A 14,325-nucleotide genomic window follows, 5' to 3' on the forward strand; every position below is an offset into this window, starting at 1 on the left:
GTAGGGTCCATTTGTAGGTGGCAGAAATGTTGGCAGATGATGCAATTTGTGTGGAGGTTGGTGGGGTAGAAGGTGAGGAGCGGGGGGGTTCTGTCCTTGTTGCGGTTGGAGGAGTGAGGTTGGAGGGTGGAGGTGCAGGATGTGGATGAGATGCATTGGAGGGCATCTTCAACCATCCTGGAGGGGAAATTTTTGTCTTTAAAGAAGGAGGCCATCTGGTGTGTTCTGTGGTGGAACCGGTCCTTCTGGGAGCAGATACGGCAGAAGCGGAGGAATTGGCAATACGGGATGGCATTTTTGCAGGAGGTAGGGTGGGAGGAGGTATAATCCAGGTAGCTGTGGGAGTCGGTGGATTTGTAAAAAATGTCAGTGTTGAGTTGGTCCACGTGGATGGAGATGGAGAGGTCTAGTAAGTGGGGGTGAGGTGTCCGAGATCGTCCAGGTAAATTTAAGGTCGGTGATGTATGTGTTAGTGAAGTTGATGAACTGCTCCGATGCCGTCATCAATGTAGTGGAGGAAGAGGTGGGGAGTGGTGCCGGTGTAACTCCAGAAGATGGACTGTTCTACAAAGCCGACAAAGAGACAGGCATAGCTAGGGCCCATGCAGGTGCTCATGGCTACCCCTTTTGTCTGGAGGAGGTAGGAAGATTGGAAGGAGAAATTGTTGAGGGTGAGTACCAGTTCAGCCAAATGAATAAGAGTGTCAGTGGAAGGGTATTGTTTGGGACGTCGGGAGAGGAAGAAATGGAGGGCTTGGAGGCCTGGTCATGGCGGATGGAGGTGCAGAGGGACCGAATGTCCATGGTGCAGATGAGGCATTTGGGTCCGGGGAAATGGAAGTCTTGGGGGAAGTAGAAGACGTGGGTGGTGTCCCGAACGTATGTAGGGAGTTCCTGGACTAGGGGGGGATAGGACAGTATCGAGGTAGTTGGAGCTGAGTTTGGTGGGGCAGGAGCAGGCTGAGACGATAGGTTGGCCAGGGTAGTCAGGCTTGTGGATCTTGGGTAGGTGTTAGAATTGGGTGGTGCGGGGTTCCTGAACTATGAGGTTGGAAGCTGTGGGTGGGAGATCCCCTGAGGTGATGAGGTTGTGTATGGTTTGGGAGATGATGGTTTGGTGATGGGGGGTGAGGTCATAGTCGAGCGGGCAGTAAGAGGAGGTGTCTTCAAGTTGGTGCCTGGCTTCAGCGGTGTAGAGGTCAGTGCACCAAACTACCACTGCACCCCCTTTGTCCGCTGGTTTGATGGTGAGATTAGGGTTGGAGCAGAGGGAGTGGAGGGCTGTGTTTTGTGAGGGTGAGAGGTTGGAATGGGTGAGGCAGTTGGACAGGTTGAGGTAGTTGATGTCATGACGGAAGTTTGAAATGAAGAGGTCAAGTGCGGTAGCAGGCCAGCATGGGGTATCCAGGTAGATGGAGTGTATTGAGGGTGGGAGAAGGGGTCCTCGGTGGGTGGGCGGGTGCCTTGGTTATAAAGGTAGGCACGGAGGTGGAGGCAGTGGAAGAAACGTTCAAGGTTGCAGCGTGTGTCGAACTCATTAATCTGGGACCGTAGAGGGATAAAGGTGAGGGGGAGGTCTGGGGAATGGTGAAGACATGGCAGGAATGGGAGCTAGGACCTGGAGTGAGGCTGGGGTTTGAGGTGGGTTGGGAGCTGGGACCTGGAATGGGGCTGGAGTTCAATGTGGGATGGGAGCTATGACCTGGAGTGGGGCTGGGGTTTCAGGTGGGATTGGAGCTAGGACCTGGAGTGGGGCTGGAATTCGAGGTGGGATTGGAGCTAGGACCTGGAGTGGGGCTGAAGTTTGAGGTGGGATTGGAGCTAGGACCTGGAGTGGGGCTAGAGTTCGAGGTGGGGGCAGAGACAGTGGCTTGAGGGGGCATGGTTCTGGGCTCAGTAGTGATGTCACCAAAGGAGATGACCCTCACAAAGGGTGTGGAAGTGGTTCTTATGGTTAAGTTAACGGGGCCGGAAATGACGTCACGGGCTCCAGCCCGAAACTGTTGATTTTCCTGTTCCTCCGATGCTGTCTTACCTGCTGTGCTTTTCCAGCAACACGCTCTCAACTTTGATCTCCAGCGTCTGCAGACCTCACTGTCTCTGAATAAAAGCATGCAACCTGTATCGACTAAAATTATAAGGGCATTAGATGCATGGCAACATTATTGCGTCCTGTTCCCCTCCAAGTCATGTGCCATCCAGTCTTGGGCTTCTATTGCTATTCCCTGAGTGTAGCAGGATCACAATCCTGGAACTCCTGAATTAACAACATTATGAGAGTACCTTCATCACATGGATTGTGGTAATTCAGGAAGAAGGTTCATTACCTTCCAAAGTGTAACCTGCGCTGGCTGATAAATGCAGGTCTTGCCATTAATGCCCAGATCATGAGAATGAATGAATCAAAAATAACATTTCTTGTGATCACTGTTGTCCAGAACTAGTGACAAGGATTAGAAACAGGACAAAGCAATTTGGCTCTTTAGCCTGCAGTGTTATTCAATAAGAACACAGTTGAGTTGATTGTGGCCTCAATTCCACCTTCCTGTCTATGCCATAACCCTTCACTCCCTTGTTAATCAAAAATCTAACTCCACTATGAATACATTCAATGACACAACCCTGAATTCCTCAGACTAATCTCTCTCAGAGAGAAAAGAACATCTCATCTCAGTCTTAAATGGGAGACCCACAGTTTTGTGCAATATCTCCTAGTTCTATATCCCACTTAAGGCCATCCATTAGGTCATCCAAAACTCTGTTGCATGTATCTTAACTTGCAAGTCCCTTTTCTATCACACCCTCTACTCAGTAGCTTACATTGGCTCCCAGTCACACAATATCTTGATTTTAAAATTGCTATCCTTGTTTTCAAATCTCTCCAAGGCCTAATCCAACTCTATCTGTGCAATCTCCTCCCATCCCACAATCCTTAGAAATGTCTGTGCTCCACTAATCCTGGCCTCTAGTGCACCCAATTATATTTGCTCCTCCATTAGCAATGGTCCCTTCAGTTACCAACATCCCAAGCTCTGAAATGCCCTCCCTAACCCTCTCTGCTTATCTGCTTATTTTCCTTCATTAAAACAGTCCTTAAACCTACTTCTTTGACCAAGACTTTTGTCATTTGATTTATATCCCCTGACCATCACAGTTTTTAAATGCTCCTGTTAACATTTTATGACATTAAAGGCAGTATATAAATACAAATTGTTGTCATACCTTTACATTCTATGCAAACCGAGATCGATAATATGATTTTCAGCAGGTAGAAACCCCAAGCATGATGGAGCAATCAAAGTAGAGGTTTTCATAATTCCCCTGTGCATTGCTACAATGTGCCTGGAATCTGTGGTACTCAGAGCCCATAAACCCATATGGGTTAAGCATGATTAGGACTGAAATCTTATTTAAATTTGAGAATTATTTCACAATGTACTTGGAGCACTTGAATAGTGCTTCTACAAACTCAGTAGCTGTGTGCTTTGTTTTCAAAATGGTTGGGTCCTTAACTTCACTCGAGTGACTTGTGAGCAGTATTTTGTTTGCTTGTAACTATTCCTTAAGATAATTAAATTTTGCTGTTCATTTTTAGCAGTAAATATTTTAATATTCTAAAGCTGGGCGACAATTCATTTTCCTAAAGCAATGTAAATATTTTCTGAACAACTTGTACTGAAATGTTATTCCTCACCTCCCATCAGATGGGGTCTGAACCTAGGCCTTCTGGTTCAGAGGTAGGGACACTACCATTGCACTACAAAAACCTCATAAGTAAAGGTGCCATAAATCCAGAGGACCATCGGACTCATTGGAGAGAGTGAGAGAGATGACTGGAGGAGAATTTAACCTGAGGGTCACTACACCTCCGGTGGATGGCAAAGTTGAAAAGGCAGGACCTTCCCAGTAAGCACAGCCAAGGCAGGCAGTGCACCTGCACTTTTGGTGTCAATCTGTATTGCAAACCAGATGTTCAGCCAACTGAGCTACTGACCCCCCTGACCCATATTTTATGTTAAGACTAACAGCTCTTGTTAATGTGCTGACAATCAATGATATTGTCCTTGACAAGTGAAAACCAACGAATGTTAATTTGCTGATCTTAAATCATGGAATAAAATGAACTTCTTGCTGTGTCCTAATTTTCTTGCTCTCACGATCACAACATGCTTGTCTATGTTGTCAGAAAGCTAGTCCCTTCTTTCAAAGAACTGTTCCTTTTCTCAAGGATACTGTGCCCTTCGTTTCTTTTCAGAGGGGTTGTAAACATCTCCTGGCTCTGAGGTGACTAGTTTGATACAGAGATGAAAAAGGATTTTGAGAGTCCTTTTGTTTATATGTAAACAGATGAGACTTCAGGCCAAAGTGGTCATGTTTTAGAAGTGAGCTGTATAATGAAAGGGGAGTGGTCAGCTCTCTAGCTGAGCAGTTCAGTCCAGAACTAGTTAGAAGTTCAGCTGTGTGGAAACAGGCTCTCTCTCTCTCTCCTTCTGCCCTTCTAACTTCACCCTGTAAGCATTTGTTCCATTTTTACTGTTTTTTTAAGGGGGGTTTGCTTATCGGGACTGTTGTGTATATTCAGAACAGTATAATTAAGTCTAGTTAAAATAGACTGAGTTCTGTAGGGGTTCTTTATTCTGGTCTTTGTGTTTCATTGTGTAATTTTGTGAATACATTTTTGTATGTTTTAAAACCTAGTAGTCAACCTAGCTAACTTACTCCGGGTAATTTTCTCTGTACACTTTCTGAAACAAATTGCAAAGTTATGGTCTGGGCTGCCTGCTTAAGAATGTTTTGAGTGGTCTGGCCTAGTCCATAACAATGGAAATTTGATGTTGAACAAAGTATAAGCTGTACAATATAGCATTAGAATTAGATATTATCTTACATTATATCGTTAAACAATGTATTTCATAACACAGTGGCACATTTTAAGGATATGCCAAAGCAAAATACAAACAACTAAATAGCTTTGAATCATTGGCATTATTATTATGTAGGAAAATGTGAAGTAGAACACATTTAATGATAGTTTTATTGTCTTGTATATAAAATTTATTTAAGAAGTATCAGAATAATATCTTCGGTATTTATATTGTTTTATTAGCCTTTTCTTTTTTAAATACACTTACCTTTGTTTGCCTTCAGCAGTCAAGTGTAATTAATTCAGGCATTATCTTGGATCTTCATCAGTTGTAGTAAATTTGTAGTACAGCAGACAAAGAAGTGAGATAGAAGTGCTAAACATCTTACATCAATCTTTCTTTCACTACAGTAAAGACAGATTATAATTCTCAAGCTTCTTTAATATACAAAGAAGTTGACTATTTGAACTTTCATTTACATTTTGGAATGTAAACGAATGATGCTTTAGATAGATATGTACAGACTAAATATTGTTCCATTGATTTTTGTTTTTCAGAATTGGTAAGGCTACTTAGAATTCTTGCTGAGTTAGATGCATTTAGTATTTTAGTGAAACGCTATATATGTAATAAATGTTACGGATAACAATTAATGTTTTTAACTTTAAATAATGTATCCATTGTTACTAGGTATGGCTGTTTGCTTGTTTCATTTGTTTAATGATGTTTAGATATCTATTTACAATGAACAAGTCCTTCACAGGTACTTTATTGACAAATTAGCCTAATCTAAGATAGGAATCTAAGATAAAATAAAGAGCTGCAGATGCTGGAAATCTGAAACAAAAACAAAAATTACTGGAGAATCCCAACAGGTGTGGCAGTACTTGTGGACATAAAGTAGAAAACAGATTTCTGAAGGAAGTCACTGAAGCTGGAACATTAACTTGATGTTTCCTGACTTGCTGAGAGAGATAAAATGATCACAGGGAAAGGGAGTTAGTGAGAAAAGGGTTGGTGCAATTGCACGGGCGAGGGGATAACCAAGAAGCAAATGTAGCACATCATTTAGTGACTTTATAACCCAACCACTGCAATCCCATATTATTCCTGACTTTTCAAGTCAATTGGCTTCACTGGGCATGATAACAAGTGTGAGAGTTGATTTCAACTCCATTATTTAAAGGGACATTCACAACATGAAATCTGACAGACTCTGGAGTTGGGAACCGAATTAATTGATAGAATGGATTGCATGCATTCAAATGTTCCAACTTGTCTTACTGATGCCTGATCAATGTGAAGTCAGGTGTTACAAGGATCCTCAGGGTGATATTGTTCAATATCGATCAGAGGAAGAAACCTGCCAGTGAAATGAAAGGTATGGTTAGGCATTATTAATGAGGAGGGAGTGTGGTTCCACATTCATGGACTCTGAATTGAAGTGTTTTAATAACCTCAGAAGGATGGGAAAAGTGAGTACAATGGCACCTTCAACTATATTCCAATATGTGTAAACACTTAGCTCCTCATTCTGCCTTCTCAAACTTCAAAACATCATTCGTCATATCAGTTTACTTTACTGATACACCCATCCCTTTCTATGCATTTGCTTACAATGCCTTCTGTCTATCCACCACTGACACATTCATGTTTATGCAATGTAATTCCTGGCCTTCATCGTTCCCCTCAATAAATGCTCTTTGTTCGTCCATTCTAATATGCCGCTACTCTCGCTTGGCAGACTCTTCTCTCCCTTGCTACAAATGAGTACATGAAGGTGAGAGGGAGGCACCAGATCTGGACCTCTAGCCATCTCACAATCAACAACTATAGAAGAGGTTGTGCTGGACATTAGCAAACTCTTGGCATGCTTGACTGCTGGAAAAGGGATCCTCACACAGTGATAGAATTAAAGATCAGAGAATTCAATGCACACATCACTGACTAGTGTTGACTTGATTAAACAGGCTGTGAAATATGTTCGGGTGTCTAATGAGCAGTTAAAGCATTCTCATTTTGGCAGTTCTAATTCAAGTCTTTAATCTCCAATAAAGCCATACGGCAATCTGTAGGAAGTTGTGGGTGAGAACAATGGTGACTTCTCAGAGAATGTCTCAGACTCTGTTGGTACACCATGCAAACCAGACACTAGCTAGATTTTCACCTGGCAATTTGCACATCAAAATTGAGCAAGAGAAGATGGTGGAGATACGAAGAACACTGGATAATCTATGTCAGAGGCAACAGGATAATCCAAGTTCTGCACATCTGAATGTAGATGCTGTTCCTCAGGGATCATCAATGAAGTGGATACTGCTACAGCAACCTCATAGGATATACAATGTACTGTTGTATTGTACATGCTTGCAGAGAGATTAGAGGAATCCATTTAAACAGGAGTGCTCTGATATCACAAGTTTTTGTGATGATGTCTCTATCTCTGAAAAGAATAGCCATCTACATAGAACATCACACACCTCAATCAAACAACTGCAATTAGACCACCATCAATGGCAGTCACACCACAAGTGGTATTTAAAATACGAATGTCTTACCTGCTAATTAGAGAGTTGTTATGTTTTTTCCTTTGGATAGACCTGCTAGGCAGTGACAGGCTTTAACCAGGATCGGTAATCTCAGGTTCAAAAATTCTGCAACCTTAAGGGCTGTTGACTGCCTGAAGCCAACAACTGTGTATTGCTTGCTACTGTCACTGGGGAGCAGTGACATAGGCTGGCAATACACTAACATAAGGCCCACAATTGCCAAGGGGCCCAAACCATAGATGAATGATTTTACAGGGTGGGAGTTGCAAGACGGATTGAGTCATAGAATAGCTGAAGAGAATGGGTAGCAAAGGGCATGACAGCTGCTCAGAGAGGCAACCAACCCCTGATGGCAGGTCCTTCAATCACCCACTAAGTGTTCTGAGCAAAGGACCCTGGCTCGGAGCCAACAAGCAATAGTATCAGCATTGTTTACTGGCATTCTCATATCACAAATCCCTCACCCACCATTGCTGATGAATACCAATGTCAGTGGGATAAGACCCTGGAGTGGACATTTTTTGCTGGAACCTCCCTCTCTCCTGACTGTTAAATGGAACTTTATCTCCCCATAACCACCATCCCACCACCCATCTTGCTTCAGGGTAGGAAATTAAATATCACCCTATGAATGGCACCATTATTTTAACTAGAAATCTTGGCACTCTGGCCTTGGTCATCTCATCAATCCATAACAATGTGCTGTGTAGTTTATTGTCAGCATGGAAATAGAACTGGGCTATAATAGAGTTAAAACAGGACATGGAAGTGGGGACTAGGCTCAATGCCAACTCCTCCACTGCCAATCTGTGCCCCCTAAGCAGTAATCTGGCCCAATTACCAAATTTGTCACTGCTTTTGTTGGGGGTCCCTCAGCCTCCAAAACCAGATGCCAAGACCTTCTTAGCAATCACAGCACAAACTTGAACAGCCTGCATCAATCACTGCTGAAGACACAGAGCCAAGAGGGTTACAATAATAGAAGTGCCAGAAGATAGAGAAAGAAAGGGTGTGTGAAAATTTGTACTTGCATAAAGATATTGACATGGGTATATTGCTCAATGTTAGAATCTTAAGTTGCCATTTTAGTTTTCAGCCATATAAATAAATTTTGTTTCCACATTAGTTTCCTGTTATCTTTTTCATTTCTGCTGAAAAGTAAGACAAAAGTTGACACCAAGCAATGGTACCTGTGAATCTGATGCTTAGTTATTTGCAGGATTGCTTTGTGTTCGGAGATGGGAAGAAGAGCACTTTATCTGATTTATGGATGGATGGAACCTAACTGAATCTTGCACCAATGAATGTGTCCTGTGCAGCAATGTACAATCTCATTGGTGCCTTGGCTGCATCACATTTCACCTAAGAATTATTTAGTGAGGTTCTATGCCAATGTTCCTCAAACTCTTCTCTGTTGTGACTCGATTCTAGTGGTTCACACTTTGTCTGACCACTAAGTGAGAGTTGCAGGAATGGGAGAGAGTGGTTGAGCTGGTTATGGGTTAACCCAACAGAAAAACTGAACAAATGAGACATACTGTTACTGATTCGTCTTGATACCTCAAAATACACTCCCAAATACTTCATTTCCAAATATTACTGGATTTATTCCATGATTTATTGGTACAGGCTACCTTAGCTTTGCAGGTTACAGTGCAGGTGTAGATCCAGGTTCCTTTTGAATGAATTGAGTTTTCTGCTTAACTACCAAACTGGGTAGCAAATTCCAAACAGCCTTGGTGAAACAGTATCTCCTTATGTTCTGTCTAATCTTTCTACTTGTCATCCTAAATCTGTGTACCCATATAAATGACCTCTCCTTTTTTGAGATTTGTCTCAATTTCTCTGCACTTGCTCGCCTATGGAGGTGGAATATTTATTTTTATTGAACATGGAAGAATGTTCGTTCTTTTCTGTAATTAACAATGTGCTAATGAAATTATATTCTCAGAAATCGGATTTCAAAGTCAGCTGTCTTTGGGATTTCATTAATTAGTCACTGAACATGAAGACTCCCACATTCTCTTTTTTTTCCATTGAAGTAAGAGATTTTACCCTCAAGCAAATAGACTGGCTAATTCTGTTTCACATATGTTCCTGAGCTGTTTACTAAGAGGTGGGTAAACTAGCTGTCAGTGTACCCTCTGTTTCTTTTCCCTCCTGCTTCTTGCAGCTTGACTGTAACCATATGGCAATTCAAATTAGTCTTAAATTGATGCAGACAGTATACTGATACGTCAGCATGCTGCACCATCCGAATATCAAGACATTGCATTACGGTATATTTGGTCACTATTTCTATTTTAATTTTTGAATCTGTTATAGCAGTTCTTGACTCCGGCTACTGTGCTGCCATTTGTCAAATTCTCTGTTCATTCATGTACACAAACGTAACATTGGGTTATCTATGAAATACATCTCTATTAGCCCTGCATTAGTATGAAATCAAAAACATTTCAGTGGTTTTACCGTTCCCTAAATATAAGACAATTTTCCTCATTGATCAATAGTCCCTTGAAAACCTAGTTCAGTAAGTGTAGACACATTAGAATGCAAATGTAAAGTCAAAGATGAAAACGTGTGTTTGACTCAAGAACCCATTCAGCTTCTTTTAATAACTTAAACAGAAACAAAGCATATCATGTTTTGCTCTTAATGCTACTACGTATTCAAAGTTTATTTTGTAGAATAGCAAATTAAGTTATTCTTACACTTCTAAATAAAACTTGGAAAACTGCACCTATTATATCTTTCAGCTTTGTCAGAAGAAACTGGGAATAACACAAAAACATGTTTCTTTATTCGACACTCCCATTTCAGAGCACCAAGATCTGAGGTAAAAGCTAAATAAGAAATTATTAGCTCATAAAATAAAACATTGCAATTATTATCTGTAAAACTTTTAAATTTGTGACCTTGTGACTAACTTGATGATGCTGTATTATAATGTATAAATAAAAGGTAACTAATAGAACAGTAACAAGCCATTTTGTTTTAAATTGCTGACTTGCTTCTGGTGATATGTTCCAATTTTCAGTGGTTTGGGTGGTGATCACTCATGCTGGAAAAAGTCAGCAGCCTCAATAATATATTAAAAGAATAGGTCATATCAAATGTTTTACACAAGACAGTTTTCTTGTTATTTAGTACTGCAGTAGGGATGGGGTTGGTTAGCTCTGTCGGCTGCACAGTTGGCTTGCAATTCGGAGTGATGCCAACAGTGTGTGTTCAATTCCTGTACTGGCTGAAGGTACCATGAAGGACTCTCCTTAACTTTTCTCTTTGCTGGAGGCATGTTGACTCTCAGATTAAACCACCACCAGTCATCTCTTTCTATTGAGAGAGTAGTTCTATGGTCTGGTGAGACTATAGCAATTTTACCTTTGGATTGAAGGATAGCGGTGTATTTTACTAGCACCTTGATAACTTTGGAGGGGAAAGTGGGAGGGCTGATATGGATGACAGAGGAATGTGCTGGGAGAGAAAATAAATCAATTCCCACTTCCATCGCATATTGCCAGAGTTGTTGCCAACTGAAGAAAATATATGTGTAGTGGGATACTACCCTCCTCCCACCACCCCACCTCCCTACTGTTTATTGGTATAGAGAGACTGCCATGTAAACCCTGTGCAAGACCCCTCCTTATTGGACACTCCAGAGACCACAGATGGGCCCTGTGACTAAGGCACTGCCACTAAAATAAGAAACCCTTCCCCTCAAACCACTCATCACCACACTTGATTGCCAGGGTCTGCCTGACATGCTGAAAATGTGTTGCTGGAAAAGCGCAGCAGGTCAGGCAGCATCCAAGAAGCAGGAGGAGCCTATCCTGCCCTAGCTTGCTGAAAAAGCTTTGTCTTTTGAAGGTGCCTCAGTATGTAGGTACACTTTTCCCACTCCTGCAACTTTGGCAATGCAACCACTAATGTTGGTGTAGTTAGGAAGAAGGCTGAGCAGCTGGCCCAATGATTCACTGGGCAGTTTTGAAAGGCAGCCTATCATCCTCTATTGGATATTGGTTCTGCCACCAGCAAATACCATGCCAGGTCCTTCCACCTCTTTGTGCAGGGTTCAGTGCTATCAAACAGCTCAAGCAGTTCAGTCCAGAGAGTCACTGTATGGCAAGAAAAGGAAACAAGGAAGTAAAAACAGAAAATTCTCAAAATACTCAACATATTTAACAGTGTCTGTGGGTAGAGAAACAGTTTTCAGATTTATTGTTTCAGATTGTGATTTTTCATCAGTTCTGAAACATGAAATGTTAACTCTGTTTATCTTTCCACAGATACTATCAGACCTGCTAAGTGTTCCTAGAATTTTCATTTTTATTTCAGATTTTTAGCATCCACAGAATTTTGCTTAGAGGAATAAAAATTGAGAATAAAAAAGAGCTACAGAGAGAGGCCAAATAGGCTGGGGCTGTCTTCCCTGGAATGTCAGCGGCTGAGGCGTGACCTTATAGAGGTTTATAAAATTATGAGGGACATGGATAAGGTAAATAGACAAGGTCTTTTCCCTGGGATGGGGGAGTCCAGAACTACAGGGCATACGTTTAGGGTGAAAGGGGAGAGATATAAAAGAACATAGAACATAGAAGAATACAGCGCAGTACAGGCCCTTGGGCCCTCGATGTTGCGCCGATCCAAGCCCACCTAAACTACACTAACCCACTATCCTCCATATACCTATCCAATGCCCTCTTAAATGCCCATAAAGAGGGAGAGTCCACCACTGTTACTGGCAGGGCATTCCATGAACTAACGACTCGCTGAGTGAACAACCTACCCCTAACATCAGTCCTATATCTACTCCCCCTTAATTTAAAGCTATGCCCCCTTGTAATACCCGACTCAATACGCGGGAAAAGGTTCATACTGTCGACCCTATCTAACCCCCTAATCATCTTGTACACCTCAATCAAGTCACCCCTAAACCTTCTTTTCTCTAGTGAAAACAGCCCCAAGTGCCTCAGTCTTTCCTCATACGATTTTCCTTCCATACCAGGCAACATCCTGGTAAACCTCCTCTGCACCCGTTCCAGTGCCTCCACATCCTTCCTATAGTATGGTGACCAAAACTGCACACAATATTCCAGATGCGGCCGCACCAGAGTTTTATACAACTGCATCATGACCTCAGGACTCCGGAACTCAATTCCTCTACCAATAAAAGCCAGTACGCCATATGCCTTCCTCACCGCACTATTTACCTGGGTGGCAACTTTCAGAGATCTGTGTACATGGACACCAAGATCCCTCTGCTCATCCACACTACCAAGTATCCGACCATTAGCCCAGTACCCCATCTATTAGCCCAGTACCCCATCTGCAAAGGAGCAACTTTTTCATGCAGAGGGTGGTGCGTGTATGGAATGAGCTGCCAGAGGAAGTGGTGGAGGCTGGTACAATTACAACATTTAAAAGGCATCTGGATGGGTATATGAATAGGAAGAGATATGGGCCAAATGCTGTCAAATGGAAGTGAATTAATTTAGGATATCTGCTTGGCATGGACAAGTTGGACCAAAGGGTCTGTTTCCGTGCTATACATCTCTATGAGAAAGTGTCAAATCACTGTGTGAAATGTGTTTCCTTTGGTAAAATCCACAGTTCTCAGTGAGGAGTTGTGACTATTTTCAAGACTCGTAATGGGATCAGAGTGAGAATATGTATGGGAAGCACTAGACTACCTCCAACCAGAGACGGTTTATGCCTATATGCAGGGGCTCACAAGAGGTAATGATTACCCTTTCATGGCAACTGAGTACAGCAGAAGGCTAACAATAGTCCATGAACTGGATATACCAATTCCTGTGGGAATTCCTGTGAGAGTTTGTAAGGAAAACAGCCTCTACGTATCCAATGACAACACATGTTTATATTTTCCATGAGATAATTTAAAGCAGAGGAATTGCTTTAGCTTTAAAAGCAGATACTTTTAGGCATCTTTTCTACCATTAAGTATATACTACAACTAGGAGGCAATAAAGTGAAGCTGTAGAGATGAGTACTACATCCAAATTGGAAATCTGATATGATTCAAATGGAGCAATACTTCAAAATTGTGTTCCAATGAAATTTACTTGTTGGTTTTAAAAAAAGTGACAGTGTGGATCCATGGAGGGCCAATTTGTGTTTCTTTCCAAAGTTATGCGTTTGTGTTTTGTATGTTGGAAGTGAATTACTATCTGCAGGAATTGCCAGCACACTCATCCCCAGCGACTTAGTAAATTTGTCTGTTTGATTTATCTGGAATTCTAATGAAATAAGGAACAGCTATGCACTATTTTCCTGGTGGTCCTGATTACAGTTTCCCCTACTCGGGGAATTTGTCAGTTTTAATAAGGCTCTGGGATGTGCTAATCCTAGGAACCAATTTAATGAGAGTGTTCATTCCTATTTGGCTATAATGCATCATACCTGCTCATTTTGGAAAAGACACCAGAGGGAACCAGCTTTTTAGTTTATCATTTCCCCAATTCAGTCTCTGAATATTCCACTGAAAAGCTGTTATCAAGCCCATAGGAACTGATTAATTCTTAAGAATGGATACCAGAGTAGCTTTAGAATCTGATTCATCTTGGTCCAAATTCAGTTTCCATTTGGATTTGTTCTGACTTCGGATGACATATCAGCACCTTATTGTGTGCAATGGCATGAAAATAGATGAACATCAAGGGTGAATTCAACTCAAGCCTATTGACAGCTTTTACATTTCAGTACTAAAATAACCAATTCCAGCAATACTGCAGCACTGGGAAATAAATTTATTTTCTCTGCAGATATGACTCTTTGGAGTTTGGTTCTAAAGATGATGCTTTTGACTTTCTGCACTCAGAGTGACTAGATCAATTTTGGATGATGTTGAATTCTCAATTTTCTCTGCAGTGAAAGATTGTGTCATTGCTTAG

At 41.7% G+C, this 14,325-nt stretch overlaps 1 protein-coding gene across 2 annotated transcripts in view; it reads left to right on the forward strand.

The window, feature by feature from the left end:
* c22h10orf90 (chromosome 22 C10orf90 homolog) overlaps positions 1-14,325 on the forward strand; it is a 219,333-nt gene that overhangs the window by 136,565 nt on the left and 68,443 nt on the right. For both annotated transcript variants that reach the window (XM_043712607.1, XM_043712608.1), the window contains exon 4: positions 10,171-10,250. In XM_043712607.1, the coding sequence (XP_043568542.1) occupies positions 10,171-10,250 (80 nt within the window). The remainder of the gene's footprint in view (positions 1-10,170; positions 10,251-14,325) is intronic.

The sequence above is a fragment of the Chiloscyllium plagiosum genome, chromosome 22, assembly GCF_004010195.1.
Source record: "Chiloscyllium plagiosum isolate BGI_BamShark_2017 chromosome 22, ASM401019v2, whole genome shotgun sequence".
Taxonomy (NCBI): Eukaryota; Metazoa; Chordata; class Chondrichthyes; order Orectolobiformes; family Hemiscylliidae; genus Chiloscyllium; species Chiloscyllium plagiosum.